Source organism: Cnephaeus nilssonii (assembly GCF_951640355.1).
Source record: "Cnephaeus nilssonii genome assembly, chromosome: 5".
NCBI lineage: Eukaryota > Metazoa > Chordata > Mammalia > Chiroptera > Vespertilionidae > Cnephaeus > Cnephaeus nilssonii.
In genome coordinates this window covers 93,464,498-93,490,597 of record NC_137076.1, presented here as the reverse complement: position 1 = coordinate 93,490,597, position 26,100 = coordinate 93,464,498, and the positions used below count along the sequence as shown (strand labels likewise).

Genomic DNA, 26,100 nt, shown 5'->3' with positions numbered 1-26,100 from the left:
CCGACTTGTTGCTGGTAACGTTCAACCCAACATCATGGTGCCAGATGTTATGCAGGTGTTGATAGAACAGAATAAGATACAACAGGACCAAACCCAAAACCACGAAAATCAAGCTACTCAGTGTAACAACAACAGGAAAGACAAAGAAGGACAAAGAAGAGAAAGCAAAGAAAAGAAAAAATAAAAAGAATACTAAAAGACACGTGACCAAAGACTTAGAGTGTATTTAAAGAAAAAGGGAAAAAATAAGAAGATGAAAAAAATGGCTATATGGAAGCAAAGAGGAAGCTAAAAGAACTAGTGTAGGAGAAAAAAATAAAATAAAATAAAAAATAAATGAAATAATAATGATGAATTTAAAATATAGTAATAATGGGTATACTAAGATATAGATAGGAAAAGTAAAGTGGAAAAAAATGAGGAAAAAGATAAAAACAAAATAAATTAAGAAAAATTAATAACAATAAGAATAGACTAATAGAATAGAATAAAAATTAGAGAAATATAAGAAATTAGAGATATATAAGAAAAAAGAAAAGAAAAAAGAGGAAAAACAAATAAACACACACACACACACACACACACACACACACACACACACACACACACCAACAAACAAAACCACACACACTCACACACTCAAAAACCTTTGGGTCCGTTATTTGTGGAGCTCACTGGATTTTGCTCTGATGTTGTTGAATCTTGTCCCTTGGTGTGTCTATCCTGGGCCTCCTGGGAGCTTCTCTGGTGCAGGTCAGTGTGAGTCACTGTCCCTTTCTGGCCCTGGGCAATCTGATTGAGCTCTAAGAGGTCGAAGCCCCTAGTAGCCCAGCAGGTGGGAGTTCTTAGCCCAGAAGCTGAGTCTGCCTTGAGTCTCACACCTTGATTGTCCCTGTTCTGAGCTGTACTCCCTTCCCCCATGGAGCTGGTCCTGGAGGTGTCGGCTGCAGGTACTCGGGGTCCTGCTGGTGTTCACTTAGTTGTGAAGTCCGGGTGCTGTCTGCAGCAGGTGCGCATGGGTTCTGGGTTGTGTCCTGATGAAGAATATTTTAAAAGCCAGATAGTGACAGCACCCAAAAAACATTTGAGCAGGACTACTTCCACTGAAGTGTGGAGAATGGATTGGAAAAGGCAAGACCAGTAATAGTAACAAAATCCATTCAAAAACTTTATTATAATCTGAGTGAGAAATTATGGTGATCTAATTTAGGGAAGAGGTAGCTGATATGGAGAGAAGGGGATGGATTTCAAAGATATTTATATGGTGGAGTCATGGAGACTGGAGATGGGTTGAATAGGGCTGAGGGAGAGGATGGATTCAAGAACCAGTCTGAGGTTCCTGCTTCAGGACATAGTAGGACAGTGGTGCCAATCTCTGGGTTTGTCCTTAGTTTGTGGTGGGACCTGGGACAAGCCACTTCTTTCCTCAGGTCTTTAGGTTTCTCATTAGAGCAAGGTAGTAATCCCCAGTCACCAACTTTGCAGGATTGTAGTGGGGAGCCAATGGTGAAATTTTTGTGAAAAGTAGCCTCCTGTATCTTTTCCATGACCCCCAAAGGAAGGTCTGTCCTTGTCCTGGTATTCTCTGTAATTTGTGCTCTGACATAGTCTTTCCTCCTTATCTACAATTCTAAGCACTTGATATTCTAGGAACTGGTTAGACCTCTGCCCATTCTAGCAGCCGAGGCCTCACTGGGGACCTCTCTGAGGGTTCTCAAACCAGCTTTTGTTGAAAACAATGATATCATTGAATGGGTGGACTGGGCCAGGCTTCCCTCAGCCAGTTTAAGGAGAAATAGGGTCTTTATGACTTCTGTACTGATGGCTCTTTTCCAGTCTCTTCCATAGTTCCCCAGGGCCCCACTACCCTCTTTTCCTTCTTCTTTTTCCCCTGAGGTTATGGGTTTGCAGAAAACTGGCAGCCTCCACATTTTCTTCTGTTGCATCAGTCTCCCTGGAGAGAGGTCCAGATGGGCCAAGGGGCTATAATGGCTGCATTATATCAGGCATGGTTTCTTTTTCCAAGCCCCGTCCCCCCTTTCTGGGGAAAGGAAGAGAAAGTCACAGAAAGGGATTCCTTTGGAGGGAGGTGAGTGCTAGCAGAAGAGGTGATTCTAAGTGTTGGCGAAGATGAGAGGCTCTTGGTATTCTAGAAATTCTTTATATCTTGATTTATTTTATTTTTCAATTATAGTTCTCATTCAATAATATTTTATATTAAGTTTCAAGTGTTCAGCCTAGTGGTTATAATAATACGCTTTACAAAATGTCCCCCCTGATATTTTCAGTACTAACCTGACACCATACATAGTTATTACAATACTAGTGGCCCAGTACACGAATTCATGCACATTGAAAGGAAATTAATTAGAAGAAATATTTTAATATCGCTATTTACCCTTTTTCTATAATAGAAGTGTCAACCAAATTCATGATCAACAATGACAGATGGAAACACACATGTGCGATTGTCACCAGTGAGAGCTTTATATGTATCACGCATGCGTGAGTCAACTTAGCCTTTTATAGATATAGGTAAACTTGCTTAAATAGACCTGCTTTCTGATTTAGCTAAACTTTTTCCAGCCCGGTGAAGCACCCCAACTTCTCTTTCAGGTAATTGTCAGCAACACTAAGCAGATTATTGTAGAACATTCAGGGAGAACAAAGGGTAAAATATTTAACTGCAGTAGTGTTTGACTATATTCTGCACAGTGAGAAAACCTGAAGTCGTTTTCAAGGTCCACCATTTCTTCTTTTCAATCAGGTCAAAGTTTCTAAGCTTTCTAAATCTCCGTTTTCCGGCTAATGAAAAGAAAATAGGATTCCACTGAGTCACCTATCTACCTACTCCAGGACTTCTCTGAGGATCAAATGAGATGAGGCATGGGAAAATGCCTCACAGACATTTGGTTACAGTGTAAAATGTTTGCACCTGGCTGTGAAGCAAGTTGTGTTCCTGGGCTGGAGAAACTCCAAGGAGGATAGTCTCTAGGTAGAGGAAGCTGGGTGTTGCTACGTGACATCATTACTCAGATGGACACTTAGCATATTAGCCTTTTATATATATAGATTATTCACTATATTCTCTGTGCTGTACTTTATATCCCTGTGACTGTTTTGTAACTACCAATTTGTACTTCTCAATTCCTTCACCTTTTTCACCTAGTCCCCCAACCTCCTTTCCCTCTGACACCCATCATTCTGTTCTTTGTGATCTCTTGACTTCTTGATGTTAGATTTGTGGTTTGGATAAACTGGCTTTCAGTTGTGTGGTGATAGGAGATCAGCAATGTTCAGTGAGCATTCTGAGTACCTGATCTGTTGGCTGTCTTTCTTTTCCGCCTTACCCGCATGCATGCAAGTACACATGCACACATATGCACCCCTGCTCTATACCTGTCTACATGTAGGCAGCTTGTTAGGGGAATTAGGAAGTTGGTTGCAGCACTGGTTTGCAGCAATTCTAGGAAGGCAGGAAGATGAGCCTTGAAACAGTGACTTGGGTTCTGAGAACCAGATAGTGATATCTACCTTCTGTGTGGCCTGTTAGTGTTTGCAAAAGACTTTCACAGATGACCTTATAGGGAAGAAAAAAATAATTTTCCCTCTAGCTGTCTAAGTTCTCAGTTGGTTAGCAAGAGGAAAACAAACAGAAGTTAACGTGTCTACATGGAAGATACCCAGGGAAAAATGAGCAATTCACTTAGAATTCAGGATTCTATAGCATCCTCAACAAGAACAATACATGTGTAGAGAAATGACAGGATAAGGAAAGAGCTGTTAGGCCTCTAAAGGCAGTAAGCTGTGGGTAAATATATGGTAAATAAATGGTGGATAAAGGCTAGTTAGTCAAGTTTGTTTTGCAAATTCCTCTGGTGCCTTCTCCAAGCTGATAGGGTCTAAAGTTGTCCCTGGTAATTAACTTCTGTCCTTGAGAGAGAGGGACGGAGGGAGGCCTTTGAAATTTGATGTCCTGCTTCTAGGCAAATAGGGGAAGGCCAAGGTGCTTTGCTTGTAGTATCTGCTTCTTCTCAATTGTCTTCAGCTCAAAATAATCCTGTGCTAAAGTGGTATATTTGGGGAGGCATATTCTGCCACCATTCAGCCTCCTCTAATCTTCATGATGGGAGATATAGGTGCAGGAAAACCGTGCATGATGCTTGGCACACAATTGGCCTCAATAAGTGTTTGTGCCATGAGTGAGTGGGCTTGCAAATGCAGAGCCTAGGGCTCAGAAGAGGTACTGCTACTTGGCTCAAGACCCAGAGCAAATAGGTGATGGATTCAAGCCAGGAGGAACTTGGTCTTCCCGATGCCATGTGCCCCATAGTTTGTACACTATTATGCTGCTTAATAAGCAATTATTGATCAGATTGCATGCGCATCCTTCCTCTCTGCCCTCTGGGAGTGTCTGGATGGCTGACTCTTGGATTATTTACCACTGACATTTAGCTTATCTTACTTTGGTTTATTTAGACTGATGGGTTTAGAAGCAAAATCTAACTGTGTGATGGTAGATATATTGCTTTTGCTCATTTTCAAGTTCTTTATCTGTAAAAGTGAAATGGGGTAAGCATTGGACAGAGAGGGTGGCATATAGGTTCTTTTTTTGTGGTAAATTCTGTAATTTCTGCACTAATGCCCCTCCCCTCAAAACACCTTTCATGGAAAGGATGCGGGACAGCACGTTGAATGAGGGAAAAGGTGTAGGACTGGGAAGGATAGGATCGAGGAATTCATAGACAGTCTCCTCAGGTGCCACCACGGGGGTGACTCAGCTCCAGCCATTTTCACGAGGTGTCGCTCACCTTGAAATTCAGCTAAATGAGACCTGATTGTCCTGGCTTGTCATGACTGACTCTGGGTGCTCCCAGCCAGTAGGTAGCGAAAGGGGAACATTTCTCTAAATGCAAATCAGGGGACTGTTATCCCAAGGAGGCAGCAGGGATGCTGGAGGCCAGGACAACAGATGTTCATGATGACTTAGGAGGCCTTTCCAAGTTCTAACCTTCTTGGCTTGTGCTTCGACTGTGGTTTGTGCTTTAGGATGCAAAGAAACATTGGGCAATATTTATTCAAGTTATGGAATATTTAATCAGAGCCTAAAAGGGACCAGGCACCCACCTGTAGGGCAAGTTGGATTGTGGTCTTCACCCACCTGCTTTTTGTTTGTTTTTCATGGGATGGTCCACCTATTCCCTTCTTTCTAAGTATATTCTCAAAGGTCCTGTGATCTCAGAGGTTCATTTTCTTCACTTCCTCTGTCTCATCCACAAAGTTTATCTCTACAATATGGCTGGTTACCTCCCTCTCACATTGGTCCTTCCTTTCAGGTTAATCTGATAAACAAGCATTCGTGTTTATTTATCAGACTGTTTGCTAAGAGGCTACTGTCAAGCAATGTTTCACTTTTTTATCTTTCTCAGAAATAGTAAAATAGTACCCCATTTCTCTTATCTGCTCTTATCCATTTCCAGTAAATACCCATAGTGGGCTATGCAGGACTGAAACAGAGCTGTAACCTCTGCGTGGGCGAGCCATTTTTATTGCTCCACAGGTCCCTTCCAGTTAAGCTCCCTGATCCCAAGGAGTTGACCCTATCTGCACAGAGAGCTTGCTCATCTTTGTGGAGGCAGCCAAGAGGGAGGCCTGAAGAGGATTAAATAAAGACCCTGCTGACCGAAGGAGTAAACAGCGCTTATCCAAACATCCTTTGGTATTTAACATAAAAGCAAAACACGGGATCAGGAGCTGGTCAGAAGGGTACCAGGTCTTGTAGGGACTGGGAGCCACTGTAAGGGGAAGTGGTTGGTGAAAAGGAGTGTTGATTTAACGCATTGTTGGGAAACTTCCTTAATAGAAGGTTAAAAAAACACACATGCCAAGTAGCTTTGGCTTTGGGCCAGGCTTGCGGGTGGTGCCATCTTGCTCCCCAGTGCTGCTGCTGGAGCTGGTGCCCGGGCAGCGATGAGGCTTGGTCCAGGGAGGCCTTGGGGTAGGAGGAGATCCCTGCTCTTTCACGTTCCCCCTTCCATGGCCTTTCTGTTCCCTCAGAAAGGAACGTGGGCCCTTGGACTTGTCAGTCCCTTATTTGGCTTTGGGGCTTGCCTTGGCATGTTTATTTCCATTCCTTTGGAATCAGGAATGGAATGAGCACTGGTTAGGAAATCTTGATTCTAAAACAGCTCGAGCCATCTCTTCTCCCCTTGTCTTTCTTCTTCGAAAACAAAAGAAAACAAAGCAATACTTACTGAATTTGGTGTATGACTGTCCCAAATATGGCAGGCCTTGTCCGCTCTCTGAGACTAGCGCTCCGCTTCTCTCCAACCCTCCCCAGAACCTGCCCATCCTGGGCATCACCGCTTTCATTTGATAGGGAAACAGGCTGAGTAGCTTGTGACTTGCATAGTATCTCCTTGCTCATTAAAAAATATTAATATTAAAATTTCCAAACGTCCCTGAGGGGAGAGAAACTAGATTATGAACCCTCAAAAACTCATTATCTCTACGTAACAATGATTAAAGTTTCATAGGTAGTTCTGAAAAAAATGATACCAACGATATTTGTAAAACACAAATATTTTACACTGTTCAGAGTCTTTAATTTTTTTTTTACATTTCTTCATTTTATTTAAGCACATATTTTATTTTATTTATTTTTTAAATTTCTTTATTGATTAAGGTATTACATATGTGTCCTTTCCTCCCCAATACCCCCCCCCAAACCCCACTCATGCCCTCACCCCCCTGGTGTCTGTGTCCATTGGTTAGGCTTATATGCATGCATACAAGTCCTTTGGTTGATCTCTCCTCCTTACCCCCACCCTCCCCTACTTTCCCTCTAAGTTTTGACGGTCTGATCGATGTTTCTCTGTCTCTGGATCTGTTTTTGTTCATCACTTTATGTTGTTCATTATATTCCATAAATGAGTGAGATCATGTGATATTTATCTTTCTCTGACTGGCTTATTTCACTTAGCATAATGCTCTCCGGTTCCATCCATGCTGTTGCAAATGGTAAGAACTCCTTTTTTACCACAGTGTAGTATTCCATTGTGTAGATGTACCACAGTTTTTTAATCCACTCACTGCTGATGGGCACTTAGGCTGTTTCCAAATCTTAGCTATGATGCATTGTGCTGCTATGAACATAGGGGTGCATTAAGCACATAGTTTAAATTAGCTAGTCTTCTAACATTTTACAGCAACCATATAAAGTAGATTGTCTTTCCCCCCATTTTATTGATGAGAAAACTGAGGCACAAACTCACAGAACTAATAAGCATCAGAGCTAGTATTTGAATGTATTTCCCCATTCGATCTTCTCCAGGAAGCTGTGAGGTAGTAATTATTCCTCTGTTCACTTGCCATCTAGGAAATGGGGGGCTTGAGTAAGTGAAGCACTTCTCATACAAATGCACCTCTCAGTCTTATTCACTGACAAATGGGGGGGGGACCAGCAAGATGATAAAACTGGTTTAAAAATTAGAAAAAAGGAATGTTGAAATAGAGTGCTTAAATTAGATACAAAGCTTGTTAATTAATATCCTAGGGGCAGTAAAGCCCTGCATAACCTTTGGCGTTCTCTCTTTCACTGGATGGAAATAATTTGCATCTCTTATTAGGTTTTTACAAGTTACAGTCTCGTTTTTAAAAAAGCTGCCCTAATTAATTGTAAATAGTCTTTTCCAGTTTAAGGAAACTGGCCTCTCAAAGTCTCTGGCCTGACAGTGCCCTTGTTGTGACATTGAGAGGGACTTCAGGCATCTTGACTCATTTCCAGGGTTTGAAAGATCAGTCATCTAGAGAGTAGTGTGGCTGGTACTCAAACCAAAGCTTTCCGAGCTCTAGATTTTCCCTGTACCTTGTGCTGGTATCGTTTTTAGGTTTTGGGAGGTTAGAAATGGGAAACAGAATTTAAAATGTTAAAATTGATCCAGTGGAGCAGGAGAATTCTCAGAGCCTGAAAAGGTGTCACCTGGAAAACTGTTAAAAATACAGATTTCCGAGTCCTTCTCTAGAGAATAAAATTCTCTTTGGGTCTGGGATGTGGCCTGGGATTTTTTTTTCCCCACAGCATTTCCGGGTGTAGTGCAGTTACTGGACTAAGTCCCATAATGATGGCATTAAGAGCATGAGCAAGGAATGAAAGAGGCTTACGTCATCACCAACACAGGAAGGCAGGGAAAAGGTCCTCCAGGGAAAATAAGAGGGACCAGCCAGGCTGCACCTCCCAAGCATCACCAGTATCTAAGTGCCCGGATACTCTTGGAAAAGCAAGATGGGACCAAAAGCTGAGGGAAGAAGCGGTCAGTAAAAAGAGCCCCTGGGATAGCGGAGTAATGTTTGCTTCCGCTGAGCTTGTCTGCATAGGTTTTTCAAGGTAGTTTGGAAATTGTTAGCACTCTGTCTTCACCGGTTTGCTTATCTGAAGCAGCAGGAAGGAGAGCTGGTCTGAGAGATATTTTGCAACTTTGCTTTGAGTTGAAGTTTAGAGAGGCATTTCAAGTTTGGCTGACGGTCAATAGCCCTGAAGAGGATGGTGCTGGGTTTGAAGGCCCCGAGCCTTAGGAAAGGTGGGGTCAGGGGAGTGTGCCTTTGGGATCAGACGACACGTAGTTCACTTGTCCTTCCCCGGAGAGCAACCTGACGTTTTATGTCTGATATTTGGGAGCTTATTTTCCCAGGTGGCATTCAGAAGATGCAGGTCTTGCTCAAGGACTTTGGGGTCTGGGGCAGCCTGGGTTTCGCCAGGTGGACATTCCAGTGCTGGCTGCTGTTAGCATTGGACAGGATGTGGGCCTGCCTGCGGGCTTGTGAGCCGGGAGGGACCCACAGGGGGCTCTTGCAGAGGGCAGGAGGGCGCACAGACACTGCTTTTCCATCAAAGCCAGAAAAAGGAGGGGGCGGGGTGGGAAATCTTAGATAGCCCCTCTCTCTTCCTGGACACACATCACTCACAACTCGTTTCCTGAAAATCCTAATACGCTCCAGTGCTGAGAGACGGCTTCCTGCCGATCTGCTGAGCCAGCTCCTTGTCAGGGAGGAGATGAGAACAAGATGTGGTCAGAGAAGGGGCGGGTGGGCCGAGCTGGGCTGCTCAGTGGCCCCATGGCCACTCTGCGAGGGAACAGCAGTGTCTGCAGGTCCTGAGAGCAGTGCCAAGGCACCGCATGGGCACAGATGGGCCCAGCTCGGGGCAGTGGGAAGTATTCGAAAGCAGTGTCTCATCTACCAGTAAAATTGCACAGATGGTGGTGATGAAACATGACCCTTCCTTTTGCTTCAAGAAGAAAGGACCTTCCTGGCCAACATCTGCAACCCCATTTGGGGAAAGGGTTGTTACTGCAAAAAAACACAAAAACACACACACACACACACACAAAAAAAAACAAAACACTAGCCCTGAAGTTCTCACATGTCCATCCTCTTCTTCCTGCCCCATGCTTTGCTCACGCCTATTGCTCCTCTCTGCACCCAGTCGCACTTAAGAGCTGAGTTTCCTTTGTGTGACAGCACATGTGTCCTCAAGGCCACTGTCATCACCATCAAACTGTGTTTTGGACTGCTGGTTCCTGGCAGTGCTGTAGTTTTATGCTTCCACCTTCTAAGAGAGACAGAACAGAAAACTGCTTTAAAAGTATGGCCAGGACCAGCAGACCTGGTTTGAAACCCGGCTCTGACACGGTACCGTGAGAGCCTGGACAGTTACACGTCCCAGTTCCCAGTGTCCTCAGTTACAACATGGGGAAGGGGTTAGTACCGTGAAGGTGAAGTAATTGAACACTTAAATACATGTGAATGATTGTGATTGCAACTTTTCTCGGTTTCCCAAGCTCAGAAGGATCCAGGGTGCGGTGGAGGCAGGAAGGTGACCCGAGCTTCTTTGATATTTCTGAAGATTGCCTTCCTTAAAAGTATGTTGAAATCTTGTGGTCTTGAGTGTTAGTTTTGATCCCAACCCCAGAGTTCTGTCTGCTGTAGTGTACCTGGGGTGGAGCCCGACAGGCTGCATTTAACTAGCTGCTAGCAGTGCTGATTCTGCTGGTCCCAGGAGGGCAGTTAGGTAGAAGAGGAAGCAGATTGTTTCTTGGAGATTCAGAAGACTGAAGGAAAGGCCAAGTAGGTGCCGGTCACAGAGAGGTAGTTTCTGGTTCAGTGTAAGGACTTTCTTTAACTACTAGATTCGATCCCAGGAGCTCCCTGTTGCTGGATATGTCCAGGGATGAATGGCCATCTGGCAGATTCCTGTACAAGGTAGAATGTTCATTCATTTATTCATTCGTCCACTTATTCACCAAATAAACATGGGCCTTCTGCCTGGTAGCAGCTGGAAGCTGGGGAGAAGCCTCGAACAAGGCAGCCCTGTCCCCTGCTCTTCTTAGAGAGCCCATAGTCCAGTGAGTTTGGTTGATTCCTAAAGTCCCTTTCAATGTGGAGACTCTGAGAATCCTCTGAGTGGCCGAGGACTGGCAAGAATGTGGTCACCTGTGAGGTTCACTCTGGATGGCTTTCTTTGGAGCATCTTAATGTCGCCGGATGAATAATTCTCCCCCTAAGACTGAGAAGAGGCTGATAATGTATTTATCAGGAGTACATTTTCAGTGAGAACATTTACATCCCACTGGCGCCTGGATAGACCATTAAACTCTGAACCCCTGCCTGGCTGTCCATTACGCAGTCTCTGAAACCAGACCTAGGAAATGGGGCTGCAGGAATGAGCTAATTGCTTTTTTTTGCCACTCCCAAGTGATCTACGGGAGAGTTACTGGCTGGGAGATTTAAAGGGAAATAGGTAATTCCATCAGTTTTGCTGGGTCCTTCCATTGTACTTCCTGTTGAAAGCAATAGTGATAAACGCTAACCTTTACTGAGCTCCACTCTGTACCTACTTGGTAGTAAGCCCTTTTCACGCATTTTGTCAGTTTACTCTTATGGCAATGCTGTCAAGTAAGAATATTATCTTCAGTTTTAAAGAAGAGAAAACAGATATATATTCAGAGGGAAAAAGTAAGTCGCTTATGGCCATAGAGACAGTAAATGTCAGAACTGGTATTGAAACCGTACTCTTTCCAACTCCAAACCATGTTCTCAGCTCCTAGCATGCCGATCGACTCATTCATTTACTTGTTCCTTCATTTATCCATTCCTTCATCCAATAATTAGTTAAATTGTTCTTTCATGAGTAAATGTTAAACAGGGATATATACTGGTGAGCAGAGCAGCTTGGCCTCTGTCCTCATGGGCCCACAGTATATCTCCCTTTGACACATAAGTGACTCCTCTCTAGATACTTGGCTGCTTAGATGCTCAGGAGAAAGAGAAAGGGCTGGGAGGCAGAACTCAGCAAGTTAGCTACTGACACAGAGTTTCCTTGTAATGAGAGCTTCTCTACGCAAGCTGAGTTTTGGGCTTTGCTTTATTTTTACATTTCCCTGTTGGGTTTCTTTTCTTGTTGTCCAAGGCTGGATGTTGAAGGGCTTGACATGCTGCAAGAGATCTTTCTCGTGGCATTTGCCTTCTGACTGCACTCTAGGGGTAGAGGGGAATCTGAGCATCAGGAGTCCCAAAACTCTTAGAGTTGGAAGTGACTCTAGAGACTCTCTTCAGTGACCCCATCTTTCTGGGAAATGTCACCTCTTCCAGAATCAGAGTGGTCCCTGCAGATTCCTTTGGTTTTCCATGCTGGCCTGAGCCTATATTTTCTTCTTCTGAAAAGGAGTTTCAAATTAGGTTTTCAGTTTTCAAAATAAACGCAAGATCATTATTTTAAAAAATCAACCGATTTTCAGAAATATGCAACTGACATTGTGAACATCTGCAGTCCCCTGAGATAACCACCCTCAGCAGTGGGCACTTGCTTCCCCGGTTGTTTTCAATGCATACACTAGGGCAGCGGTCGCCAACTGGTGGTCCGTGAGGTCTGAAAGGCTGGCGACCGCTGCACTATTGTGTACTATTATTGTTTTTCATTTAAAGGGATTTTGAAAATGCATATTTTCCTAAAATTTATTTTTTTATCGAACTCAATTTTAGACATTCTTTTCAACCAATACATATAGATCCACTTAATTCTTTGTTTTTTGTTAGACTCCAATTTCTCTTCCATTAGAAACCCTTTTGCCCCCTGACCTTGACTTTCTATAGGTACATTCTGCTTTCAGTGTGGCTGAGCTAGTTGGAACATCCATTTGGCTCCTTTATTATTATTATTATATTATTATTATTATTATTATTATTACTAGAAGCCTGGTGCACAAATTTGTGCATGGGTGGGGTCCCTCCTGTCTGGGCCTGGGGTGCGGGTGAACCAGATTCGAGGCTGTCAGGGCCCCAGCAGCAAGGTCTGAGTCAATGCACATCATAGCTACTGGCCAGTCGTCTGGTCATTCCGGTCATTTGGCTGTAACGGTCACTTGGGCTTTTATATATATAGGTTATTTTTTACTTTTAGAGAAATTCTAGGAACCTTGTTTGGTGTCCCTTTCCTTTGGTGAGATATTCTTAACCTCAGCTTCAGGCTGTCTGTAGTAAGAGAGAAACCAATGTCTAATTTTAGAAAAGGAAAGAATTTATTAGGAGGGCAACACACAGAAGTACCAGGTCTCAGGAAATCTAAACCACTAGGTCTCTGAAAAGACAGGCCAAGGCAGACTCAGGGATCCATACAGCAGGAACAAAGGAACAGATGGATTGCTCCCATCTGTTCAGCTCTTGCGGCATTATTCCATTGGCTTAGCTTGGATCATGGCCACCCTTGGCTAGGCTAGGGAGGACACCTGGATTGACAGTCTCACCAAAACAGGCAACAGGGGAGAGGTATTCCCTTAAAGAAAAATTGGTGTGCTGATCCTTTCTTGGATGCAGTGGTAGAAAAATCAATCCAGGTAAATTTTGAGTTATGTGTTTGCATGTGTGTTCCCAGGACCCAGAAAAAGTTGAAGATCACTGCTTTAGTCTGTTGACTCCATCTGGTTGTCTGAACTTGGTGATGACCCCCACAAATACAAAATTCATAGCAAACTCTCCCTCCTGGTTTTCTTTTAGTTTCTTAGGCCCTATGGCCGCCCCATTTCTCCTGCACTGAGATATGGGGGGTAGTTCTGCCTGCTTCAGTTAGAATGGCTAGCCATAGTTCCCAGGAGGATGGAGTCCATCACCTCAGGAGACTAATGTCTTTTCTTATTCTTCACAGGCACCTTTTCGCTCCAACCTACACAGAAACGCATTATACTCCGAGTGGCAACCCTCGAACCTCCACGCTGAAATCCGAGGTAAGTTCCGGTCAACAAATAGCTACCAAACAGCTGCCCTCCCTGGTCCCACCCCTGGGAAGTGAGGAGACAACAGCAGGACTCTATGGAGATGTCCCTCCTCCAAAGCCATTGTGTCTCCTGACTGAAGACCAAGGGAGCCAGCAGGAGAGGCCAAGTGAACCTCTTGTTTCCTACGTGTGCCCTCTCCTTTGATGGCTAAAATGGTCAACTTTAGGATAATTGCATCTGGTTAAAATGGGTATAAATCACCATGAAGCATACATTTTCCTTGCTTTATGTTAATTACTCACATATTAACAGAAGGTTAAGCAAAAGGAGTGATTTCCTGGTAATCCTGTCATCTCACCCAATCAGATGTTTAATTGTTCCTTTTTCATTTGGATTTGTAAGGTTTTGTAGTCTGCTAAGGTTTTTGTAGTCTGTAAGGTTTTTTTAAAATGTGACTTTAGGTTATGAAGATTTTCTTATTTTACTTCTATATCCATATTGGCTATTTTTCCCCTCAAAGTGGTTTTTCAATACAGAATTTTGCATGAAGATTTGTCATTTAAAAAATGGTTTTTCAGATAGATACATTTTTAGTTGGCTTCACCACAACCCACTGGTGGACATTGAAGGTAGTGAATCATGCACTTTTCATGGTTTGCCTGCTCTTCCTACCAGGGGACCCATTAAAGTCATAGGCTCAGAGCCAGCATGGAAAACCAAAGTTCTCAATCAGGAGTGATTTTGTTTTAAATCATCCATTTACTTAAACTTTTGTTGATATGCGGGTAACTAACGTGAAGCAAAGAAAATATGCTTCACGATGATTTATACCAATTTTAATTCAATGTAATTATCATAAAATATACTATTTGTTTGTTTGACCATTTGAGCCAGCAAAGGAGGGGGGCACTTGGCAATGTCTGGAGACAGTTTTGATTGTCATGGCCAAGAGGTGGATGCTATTGGCACCTAAAAGGTAGAGGCCAGGGATGCTGCTAACCTACAACACAGGACAACCCCCCTTGCCCCCTGGGAATGATCTGGCCCCGAGTGTCACTAGTGCCCAAGTTGAGACACTGGGTTGCATAGACCCTTCTCAGATGCTGGGCTGATGGGATGGGCTGAAGGAGGAGGGAAGATGGACTCTGGCAGGGGACATAAGGGACTTGAGTGGCATGTACATAGAGATGGGAGATGTGGCGTGAAGATAGCAGCACAGGCCACTGTCAGTCATGACCAACTCAGATTACTTTATCAGATTACCCTTGAATGACGAAAGGGACACCAGATGTGTGGTAGCAGGTAGCAGGCAAGTTGGCTGTGTCTTTTTATCTTTGGGGAGGCTGTCCAGCTGTGGTGTGTCCGCACATATTCTTCAATGCCCCTTGGCCAAAACTCTTTCCTTTCTTAAGATTTCTGTTCTCTGCCTTGGGGAAGGTAGGGAGGGGACAGGCGTGCCTCGAAAGCCCTATGTCTTGAAAGCCCCTAGCCATGACAACCTCACAAAGCACCCTCCTCTGAGTTGGGCTCTGCATTGGTATACCAGCAGCTCAAGAATGGGTCTTAGTGCACAAGTTTGCTGTGACCTCATGCTTCTTGCTATGAAAGCCCCTCAGGGTGGGCCCCTCAGGCCAAGGAGCTGAGAAGGAATGAGATGACTTCATGACTGTTCATTTACTTGCTCTTTGTGCTCTCAGAATTAGGCAGAGAACCAGCCCTCTATCCCAGAATGCCCCTCCTTCCTGAAGGTCTTGCTGACCCAAGTATGGCAGAAGTTATTATTTTCTTACATCCCCTGCTACAGCAAAGCCCCCACCCTGCCTCATGGGGCTCCCAGTCAGCTTTCTTATTTGGGAGCTGAAGACTCAAAGAGAAGTGGGAATAGAATGAACCATTTATTGACCCAAAAGTTGAGGACCACACTCTACTACCAAACTTGGCCTGGGGCAGCAGGAGTTCTGGGAACTTTATCAAGTTCATCGGCTGGGCCGCTAGGCTGTAGGCTACAGCCCTAATCTAGGTCAGATCGCTGGGGGAATGGGTCTGTGAATGTGTTCCAATAGAAAGAGTTACAGCGTTTGGGGTCTGAAGCCAGGGTTTTAGTCTTGGCTTTAGCTATTTGACCTTAAACAACCCTTTTGACTACACTAGTGTTGAGTTTCTTCTTCTAAAAATTGAATTTGCTAAGGTCTGACTCTCAGGGATGTGGAAGGGTAAAATGAAGCACTGATTTTATGGGAATTTATAAACATCTCTTGCAACGCCACATTTTACACATGAGGAAATTGAGAGAAAAGAAAAAGTTATATGCTTCAGTTCAGATAACCAGCAAATGGCAAAGCTGAGAGACTAGACCTCAAGTTTCCATTGGTGCTAGAAGATCATAGTTTTGACAAGTTAATTGGTATGCACTTTGCTGGGAGAGGCAGAGCATGGAGTCTGAAGTCAGCCTGCTGGGGTTTTAATCTCCATTCTGCTGTGTGGCCTGTGAATGATGAAACCTCCCCAACCTTTAGTTTCCCTTTTTTTAAAAATGGGAATATTATATCTACCCCATAAGGCTTTGGTCAGAATTTTTTTTTTATAAGATATGTGCAGTGTGCATAGGAATTTGTTCATAGTTTTTTAAATATATTTTATTGATTTTTCACAGAGAGGAAGGGAGAGGGATAGAGAGTTAGAAACATCGATGAGAGAGAGACATCGACCAGCTGCCTCCTGCACACCCCCCACTGGGGATGTGCCCGCAACCAATGTACATGCCCTTGACCGGAATCGAACCTGGGACCTTCCAGTCCGCAGACCGACGCTCTATCCACTGAGCCAAACCGGTTTCGGCTGGTCAGAATTTTTTTTAAAAAATCTGTGTAAGTTGTTTATCCAGTAGTAAAAGCTAGATGGATGTTATCCCTTGTTGTTACTAACACTGAATGGCAGGCATTATTACAGTATACTTGCGACGTCGTGTGTGAAAGCCCTTTGGAAATTTAAGGCATGCTACCAAAGTCAGTAGGGATGCTGTTTCAGAGAGCGCCAGGCAGTGAGCACGTCAGTGCCAGTCCAATGGGAGGAGGTACCAGGACTCTTCATGCCCATCCCTGGCTCTGAATTCTCTTTACATTTGTGTACTTCTTGACTCGCCATCACTCCAATATCTGTGAGCCCCATTTACCCCATACAGGCTCGGCCCCCTCTTCTACCCACAAATGATCCTGGGTCGTGGAGTCCATGGCCTTGTTGCTGAATTCTAAGGACCAGGTTTAGAACTTAAACGCCGACAATGTGCCTCCAGGTCCCACAAGAGTCAGGGGCGGGGGGTGGGGGGGTGGAGTAGGGGGAGATAGGTGGAGAAGCCATGTGGCAGGCTGGCATTTGAGAGTAGATGGACTCCTGGCTGGAAGGAGGGTCATGCCCACCTCCCCTCTTTCACTGGTGCTGCAGGATGTCCCTGGCACAGTGGCTTTCCTTTGTGCCCCGCTAAAGGTCGGGATCTGACTTGTTTCAAATCCTTAACTGCCTCCTCCTGACTGCCTGGGCATGAATCGGGGAGGAGCCACCCTGCTGGTAGCAGATTGTGTCTGAGCAGGTGAAAGAGCACTGGGCTGAGATTGACCCTGAGTGGATGCCAGCCTGGCCTGTCCACTGGGACCTGGCTGCCTGGCTCAGCTGGGCAGGGCATAGAATTGGCACAGCACAGGCCAACGATTCAGCCCCTTGGTGGGCTTGCCGCTCCCTCGAGGCCACATTCTGCCTTGGACAAAGGATCACTAATGTTTATTGCCGGCTGCCCTAGGCCAGTAACCTTGCATTCACCCCTTGAGTTAGCATTTGAGGTCAGACAGAGGTTGTGCAATTGTTCACATAGCTGGTCGGTATGGAGCTTGTATTTAAACCTGGCCTGGGCGTGCCAGAATGCTCAAGTTTAATTATTAGGCTATTAATTAAATAGCCCTGGGCAGGAGATGGAGCCAGAGAAGATAGACGAATGGGTCGCTTCACCTAGGTCACATTTCTATCTGCTGGGTACCAAGGAACATCCGCCGGGACTGCGCAGCCTCAGGGTGTTGTGGTGGGTGGGGGAGGAAGCTTCCAGCAGCTACATAGTTTATATCCTTCCTAACACCTACCTGTTCAGGACCCGGCTCTGCCCTGGGGGTTACCTTCTCTCTCTTCTGACCAGCTTCTCTCTCTCTCAACCATTTGGGAAGGAGCTTGTAGCGATGGCCCTTTGTTACCACCCCTCACTGTGCCCAGGACAGCCCCGGTTTGCACCCTCTATAGCCCTCTCAGCAGTGTCCTGGTTTGCCTCCTAAATGCACTGGTTGCCCTACTTATAAACCCCTCTGCTGGCATCTCCAACCTTTATTTCGAGCCACTCTTCGTGGTTTGTAATTATATCTCTGTACGGCTTTTTCGTTAAGATTGGCTCTCACCAGACCGTGAGTCCCACTGAAGCTGGAGCTCTGTTTGTTCATGGTTGTGTCTCTGGGGCCTCGCCCGGGGCCTGGCACACAGCAGTGCTCCACAGATGTTCATAGTCACGGAGGAATCCAGCCGGGCTGGGAGGCCACATGGCCCTGAGACACACTGACTAGAGAGCAGCATCGTCCTCTGGTGTCCACAGATGTAGGTGCCAAGTTCAGGCACGCAGGGACTCAGGGAGGTACAGAAAAGCTGGGTCTGTTCATTTCCGAGGGCTGCTGTAACAAAGCACCATGAACTTGGAGGTTTAAAACAACAGAAATGGATTCCCTCATAATTCTGGAGGCTAGAAGTCCAAAATCAAGGTGTCAGCTGGGCCACACTCCCTCTGTCGTCTAGGGAAGAATCCTTCCTGGCCTCTTCCTAGCTTCTGCTGGCCCCTGGCCATCCTTGGTGCTCCTTGGCCTGTACCTTCATCACTCTAATCTCTGCCTCTTCTTAAAAGCACGCCAGTCTAGTATCACTTCATCTTAACTTAATTACATCTGCAAAGTTCCTATTCCAAATATGACCACATTCTGAGGTTCTGGGTAGACATAAATTTGGGGGGACACTCTTCAACCCTATAGAGCAGGGGTGGGGAACTTTTTCTGCCAAGGGCCATTTGGATATTTATAACATCATTCGTGGGCCATACAAAATTATCAACTTAAAAATTAGCCTGCTCTCTTTGGTCAAACATTTCATTAACTCACCCCTAATGACTTGGCAGGGCCAGACCAAATGATTTCATGGGCCTTATACGGCCTGTGGGCCTGATGTTCCCCACCCCTGCTACAGGTGCCTCTAGTGGGGAGGCAGGCTCTTCAGAAGCCAGTATTCCTGTGGCCAGTATCGTGGAAAGAACTCTGCACTGGCTCTGAAATCCTGGTCCTGCATTAGCAGAAGGACCTGCGGCAAACCTCTGTGCTCCTCTGAGCCTCAGCTTCTTTGTCTGTTCATTGGGGACGATGACATCTGCCCCGTCCCACCTCTCAGGACTATGATGAGGATCAAGTAAAGTGGAGGCTTGGAAAGCTGTCCGCCGGTTGTCAGGTTAGGCTACAAATATGATCATCCGTGACCTTCACGGGATGTTAACGTTGCTGGGCCTGACCTCCCCTTTCTCCTGGCTAGGATCACTGCTTTTACCATGGGACGGTGAGGAAGGCGCAAGAGTCCAGTGTCACGCTCAGCACCTGCCGGGGAATGAGGTAAGAGGCCCTGACAGTGCTGGGGGACACCTGGCTCTCTCCCAGGAGTGGGATTCTCAGGACAGCAGGGCTGGCCTTGGGCAGGGGCCTTGGGAAGCTGTCCATTGGGTGTGTATGCAAGCCAGTTCTGAGAAGGGCCGAGCTTGGGAATGAACTTGAGGCTCTTGAGTTTCAGTGATACTCAGGTATGGTGAAGCATCGGAGCAGGAGAGGGACGACTGCCCCTGAAGAGACAGTTGTCTGTACTAAAGATCCCAAGAGGGGCTTGCTGTGTGTGTGTGCATGCGTGCGTGTGTGTATGCGTGTATGGGGGGGAGCGGGGGGGAGGGCATACCGAAAGCACAGGGGTCAGTCAGGAGGCAGAGGAGGAAAGGGAGATGTGGCAAGAGTCTTTATTGCGGCTTCTGCAGGAAGGAACAGGCAAGGCTTGGGATTAGTTTCAATAATTCCCGTGGGATCTGGGGCTCAGGGGCTGTCCCTAGTTATCTGGTACCTGGCCTGGGGTGAACAGGGCAGGGGGATAGTGGCCCAGAGGGTGAAAGCCACATTTGAAATGCATGCTCACTGGTGAGTTGTTTACTGTCTCAAGGAATTGGCTAACCCTGGGAGCAGATGTCAAAGCATCAGAATGTAGAATATAAACGATGGGTCCACACGCTTGAAACTGATGAGTTGGAACATTTATTTCCACTTCCCCTTTGCTCTTCTCTGGTAGAAGTACTTATAGATGGCAAAAAATGAAATAGGCAGTAGTGAAGAGAGAGGGCGGGAAGAGAAAGGAGAAGCAAGGATAATGTTCAAGACAGAAAGTTAACGGAAAAGTTCCGCCTAGGAAGCACGTGGGAAAGAGAGTAACTCTTCATTCTCTGGGCCAGGCTACCTGGGTGTGCGCCAGTGGCCCTTTACCTGCTGGGCAACCTTGGGTCTCGATGGTCTATCTCATTTGTAAAATGTGGATAAAGGGACTATATTCCTAGTGTCGTGAGGATTGGATGGGTTAATAGATACCTAATGTGTACAACTGGCTGTCACATAGGAGCACGCAGTCACCTCCTCGATCCTTGCTTCCTGGGTGTGGATGCAGAGGGCCAGCGTCACCTGGGAGCGTGTTCAGTATGCAGTGTCTCTGGTCCCACCCAGATCTACGGGTTATAATCTGCATTTTACCAAGATCCCCCAGTGTGCCCGGTACAGTTTGTCCCTGAGAATGTATGCTCCTTGACAGTATAAATTCTATCTCCAATATCTGTTTCTCCAGCCTACCTGAGTGCTTTGCATATAGTAGGACCTATACATATATATTGAAGTAGTAAATACCACTTGTTTAGACTCTCCCCACACTCCCTTTCTTTTGGAAAAGAGATGATCTGAAAACTCCCTATTTTAATTGCCTGTTTTTTTGTTTTAATATACTTTTATTGATTTCAGAGAGAAAGGGAGAGGGAGAGAGATATAGAAATACCGGTAATAAGAGAGAATCAGTGATTGGCTGCCTTATGTACACTCCCTACTAGGGATTGACCAGGAATCGAACAGTGACCTCCTGGTTCACAGGTTAATGCTCAACCACTGAGCTACACCAGTCAGGCTGATTTCCTGGGTTTTAATGTGATACCTATACCTAATGTGTTGATACACTGTCTCTATGAAAAAGCCCTGATGTGTAGCATCTGCCAATATGCTGGTAGGGCTATTCCCACCATGAGCAATGTAAAGTAGACAGCATGACGGTACTGCAGGCAGAACTGGGAAGATATGCACATGACTGCCTCTTATGACCCAATAGGTCTTTCCACTGTGTACCCTTCTTCTCTGTCAACTGATTCATTCAATAATTGTTTCTTTCATTCAGCATATTAATAGTGAGTGCTTGCTCTCTGCCCATGCCCTACACAGATGGAGGAAAGACAGGCATTGAAAAGTACTTTTCTGGGCCCTCAGTTTCCTTGCCTGTAAAATGGGCATCAATGACAGGCATGGTAGGGAATGAGATGTGCTATGTTAACTGTACAAGCATATGCAATTATTGTCGTCTTACACCATTTTATAACGGTGAACTGCTCAGATTTACCTAGGCCCACATGCAAATGCTAGGCTGCAGATCCCACGTGTTTGTTTATAAATTGGGCCATGTCTCCTCTGTAGGGCTTCACGGTGAGTCAGCCAGAGGGAATTAGGCAGGAAACAAGCTTTGGCTGGGCCATAACAGTGGCCTCCAGTCCCCCTACTCAAGTGTTTTGGTTGAGCCAAGCCAACTGGCCTCCTGGTGGTGTTTACAGGCCCAGCCAAGGCCACCTGCAGTCTGCAAGTAAACAACCGTCTTTCCCAAGAAGCAGGAAAGGGAGCATGCAGGTGTGACTTGCATCTCTCCGCCCCTTCCTCTGTCCCCTTGGTCTGGAGCGGCGGGAAGTTGGCTTGGCCTCTTGTAAATCATTCCCACAGCCGAGCTGACAGGGGGAAACCGGTGAGCCGCCCATGTGTTTCTGTTTTGCATGCTTCCCTCTGGTGGGGCCCACCCGCCTTCCTTTCCCAGCCGTCTCACTACACACCTTAAGCAACCAAGGGTGTCTGTGGACTCAACTGATTTAAGAGCCGGAGACTCGTGCCAGATGGCTCCATTCGGACTCGGGAAGGAGCAGCTGCGGCAGCTGCAGCCTTCAGACCCGTGTAACACTCAAGTCCCCCTCCCCGGCCCTGGCTCATAAAGCGATGTCGCAATGGAAAATCTTGTAGCAATTGAGCTTGTCCTGGAAACATGCTCCTGTGATTGGAGAAAGGAGGTAGGACTTATACCAAGTGGATTCTTCAGATACAGAGGAATTCAGCTGAGTTTCTAGATGGTTGCTAGGCCTCCGCTTCCCTCCAAACCAGTTCTTCAAGCTATTTCAATTGAAGAAGTAATACATGATCATAGTAAAAAAAAAAAAAAAATTCAGATAGTACAAGAGTGTACAATGAAAGGTAGGTCTCTTACCCTGAATTTACAGAATCTTCCCTTTTAAGAGGTGGGCATTGTTACCAGTGCCTTGTGTGTCCCGTTAGAAATATTCCTTGCAAAAAAAGAACATAGGTATGTAATGAAGTGCTTTTCTCATCTTATTTGGGCCACTGACCCCTTTGAGAACTGAGTGGAAGCTATGGATACTTATAAACTACACCAGTAAAAAGATGTGCTACAGCATTTTGTTAGGGATGTCGGGTGTCCATACCCATCAAGTCTGTCTCCAATGAAGAGCTCATCCTCTGAATGTCTGCAGGACTTCTCATCTGCACAGATGCGTGGCAAACTAACACAGAGTAGAAATGTAAGGAGCGAGGATTATTTGTGAAGAAGTCTAGGCAGCACTGGGCGGAAATGTTCTTGATTGAACCTGTGGGTTGTGGGAGACGCTGTGTGTGTGTGAGTGTGTGTGTCCCTAGCTCACTGTCTGACTGCAGGAGAGATATTGATTGCAGTAAAAATATTTTTTAAAATCTGATTGGTCAACTTATTTTTAAAGAAACTGCTTATTAAGAATTGTCATTACATAATTAATTAGTGTGTCAAACATTCAAATAATGTAGAAGTGTAAAATGAAAAAAGTGAAAGTTCTTTATTCTGTCTACCCTTTCAACCAATCCCATTCCCCATCTGTAATCACTGTTGGGTGTATATATATAATTGAAATATATAATTGTGTGTATATCGTATATATATGTTATACATATATATTACTTTTTAATCCAAATGAGATTACCCCATACATACCATTCTGTAATTTTTTTTCCATTTAACAAAAAATTGTATTTAAAATAAGTAGAAATCACAAAGTTTACATAGCAAATTCTGTAGAATTAATAGATGACCTTAAATGTTCCATACTTATCTATCCACATCTTGTCCTCATGAGTTCTACTCTATAGTCAAACAATTTCCTTAAACTGATTTGATTTCTTTTTATTTTTTTAAATTGAATTTATTGCGGTGACATTAGTTAATAAAATTATATAGATTTCAAGTGTACAATTCTATAATAATTATCTGTATATTGCATTGTATTCACCATCCCAAGTCAAGTCTCTTTCCATCATGTAATTTTGTTTCAATTTAACATTATGTCTTAGGCATACAGATCTATCTCATTCTTTTAATGGCTGCATAGTTTCTTATGTACTAATTTATGGCATAGTTTCTTATGTACTAAAGTCTGTCAAGGACACACAGTAGATCATCTGTAGTGATCTATTTGATGCATTACTCTTATAGCAGATCCGTCCTCAAAACTCTGGGGCCCACACTGACTGTGGTTGGACTCAGGTTCCGTGGGAGACTGAGGGTGAATAGAAGAGTATGCATGGGAAGGATGCATGACAGCCTGGAAGGCACCTGAGTTTGTGATCTGGCTCCATACCTCCCCTGGAAGGCACCTGAGTTTGTGATCTCTGAGCTTTCCTCCCCCTATTTCATTTTCTCCTTAGCTTTGTCTTGGCGGGGCTGGTGCCTCTCCATGGTCCTTACTCAGTTCTATAGATGGTGCCCAGGAGGCTGCTGAGTCCTGTGAGGGGGCTTGGGGATGGTGTCTGGGCCCCACCATAGGCAATGAGCCTGGTCAGGAAACCTGGGATCGGCTCCCTGCCCCAACAGTAACTTATTACGTGACCTCGGGCAGTTCCTTTTTCTCTGGGCTTTGGTTCCTCTCACCTGATAGAGGAGGGTAGACCGGACCATGTAAAGGACCCTTCAGCGTTGGAAGTTCTGCTCTGCAGAGCGAGTGGGCAGAATCTCAGGGAGGTGGCACCTGGGACAGAAGAAGGTGGCCCATAAACACACAGCCAGTCCATACCTGGCTGCCTCTGCCAAGGAGTGGCAAAGCCCGTTCTCCTTTGAATACCTGGCCTTCCTTATGCAGAATGGATAAGTGCTACCTCTGAGTCAGGCGCAGAGTAAGCCCTCATAGGGAGTACCATTACACTGTGACATGTGTAGACTGGAATCAGACGATTCCTGGTTCAAAACCTGACAGTTTGCTTCAGTTCTCCAGCCTCAAATTTTCTCACCTGTAAAATGGGAACAATAGTGACATCATTGGGTGATGGGTGCAACCTCCTTGAGAGCAGGGACCTTTTTTCCCATCGTGCTGCATCCCCAGTGCCTGGAATAGTTCCTGACGATTGTAGGTTCTCAATGCACATGCGTCGAATGGCTATCAAATAAAATGCTCTGTGCCCTCCCTGATGTGTAATATATGCTTTTCTTTTTAATGTTACTTTGATTGTTAGTAAACATTGCCTATTCCGTCAGTTATCACAGCAACCTTGGGAGATGGGCAGCGTTGCTGAGTGACTTATCACACAGCTAGGAGATAGCAGAGCCAGAGTTGGAATCCGGGTGTGCCTCACCCCAGGCCATGCTCTTCACATGTGCCACCCCTGGGGAGCACATCATCTATCTGCCTCTTTCCTCCCTTCTATGCCACCTTCGAAGCTCCTCCTAACTCCTTCTCACTTGGATGCAAATTGGGGTTAAGGGGGAGGAAGGAAGGGTAACAGGGTGATTACCTCCTAGGGCCGCTGTGGATGTAGGGAGGCAGGGTGTGTCCCCCTGGGTTTAGCTCTGAATGGCCAAATTCCCAGGAAGCAGTCTTGCTTAGTTCCTTGAAGGATGCTAGTGGAACAGTCCTGCAGTCACTCAGGGGTCAAACCCGAATCGGCTGCTGTCAGCCTGCCCTGCCCTGCCCTGCCAGGGTTCCTCTGTGCAGTTTCATTTGTATCAAGCTCTTAACAATGAGGGATAGGATGGAGAGCAGAATGGAGAATAGCTTGTGAGGTCCCAGCCGCCGGGCCCCCTCCCATGCCCCTGGTAAAGCTCTGCCATGCTTATATTTAGCAAATTAGATCAACGGAGGCTGCTAGAAGGATAAACAATTGGTGAGTGTTCACAGGAGGGCAGCCAGCAGGACCTGAGGGTGGTGACGGGGGAGGGCTCCAGGAACTAGATTCTTAGAAATCCCCCACTGTCAAAGCTGGGGTTCGCTGTGAGGTGCTGGGACTTGTGCCAACCTCTCCCCCGACCCCAGGCAGTCTGGGAGGATTGCAACTGTGACATGGGGTGAGTCACCAGGGGCCAAAACGGGGGGTGGGGGTGGGGGTGGGGCCAAGGGGAGGGCCACAGAGTCCTATTGTTGAGAGGACTTCCAGTGTCCTTCTGAGCCTGTGTTTCTCAAATGGTCATCTGCCCTCTACCTGAAACAGAATTGTAGGGGCTTTGTGAGAGCTGGGCCCCTGCTGCACAGCCTGGACTCCAGGCTGCAGTTCTGAGTGTGGCTGTGCAAGGAATTGCTGTGTAACTTGTTAAGTGCCGATACCCAGGCTTGTAGAATCCAAGATTCCTACATTTGTATTTATAATGCACTCTGTAGAATGTTCTAGTATAGAGCTCTGCGACCTCTGATCCTAGCAAACTCTGACCCATAGGTTTGGAACTCACTGATGGAGACAGCGTAGAGGTTAAGGGCATGGTGTCCAGATCTACCAGACCTTAAATCTTTGGCCCCAATCTCATGAGAGCTTGTTATTTAATCTCTCTTTGGGCTAGTTTCCTCATCTGTACAATGGGACCTCGTAGTGTTGATGGGGGAATGAAATAAGAAAGATGGTGTCTTACTTCAGATAGGCTAGTTGGGTAATGGCCCCTCAGAGGGGGTGCTGGTGCCCGACATTTGTAGCCGTCTGTAACCTGGAGATACCTTTCTGACCCACTTTACAGTGCTATTGTGACAGAGGCAAGTGAGGTCATGGTTAAGGTCATGGGACCTGGAGCCAGACTGCTTAGGTCCTTGCTACCTGTGTAAGTTTGAGTTGGTTATTTAACCTCACTGAGTCTTAGTTTTCTCATTTGCACAATGGGGATCATGTTTGTAAGGATCATGGAAGCTGGTGTGAATAGTAAAATACTTAGCACAGTGCCTGGTCCTTAGCAAAGGCTCACTCATTTATAACCACAGTGATTATTAATATTCACCCTGCACTAAACTCTGGCATCGTCTCTGTCCACTTGGCCCAGAGGCCTATTCAAGTGATGCCCTGTCAGTTACTCTGGAACTTGCCCCAATCCCTACCTGGAACTTTCCATTCACTGGGTGTTGTCTCCACAGCCCAACCTGACCTATACAATAGCA

At 45.6% G+C, this 26,100-nt stretch overlaps 1 protein-coding gene across 1 annotated transcript in view; it reads left to right on the top strand.

Moving 5' to 3' along the window:
• ADAM19 (ADAM metallopeptidase domain 19) overlaps window positions 1-26,100 on the top strand; it is a 77,496-nt gene that overhangs the window by 18,643 nt on the left and 32,753 nt on the right. The window contains exons 4-5 of the mRNA XM_079773259.1: window positions 13,199-13,277; window positions 18,867-18,943. Of these exons, the coding sequence (XP_079629385.1) occupies window positions 13,199-13,277; window positions 18,867-18,943 (156 nt within the window). The remainder of the gene's footprint in view (window positions 1-13,198; window positions 13,278-18,866; window positions 18,944-26,100) is intronic.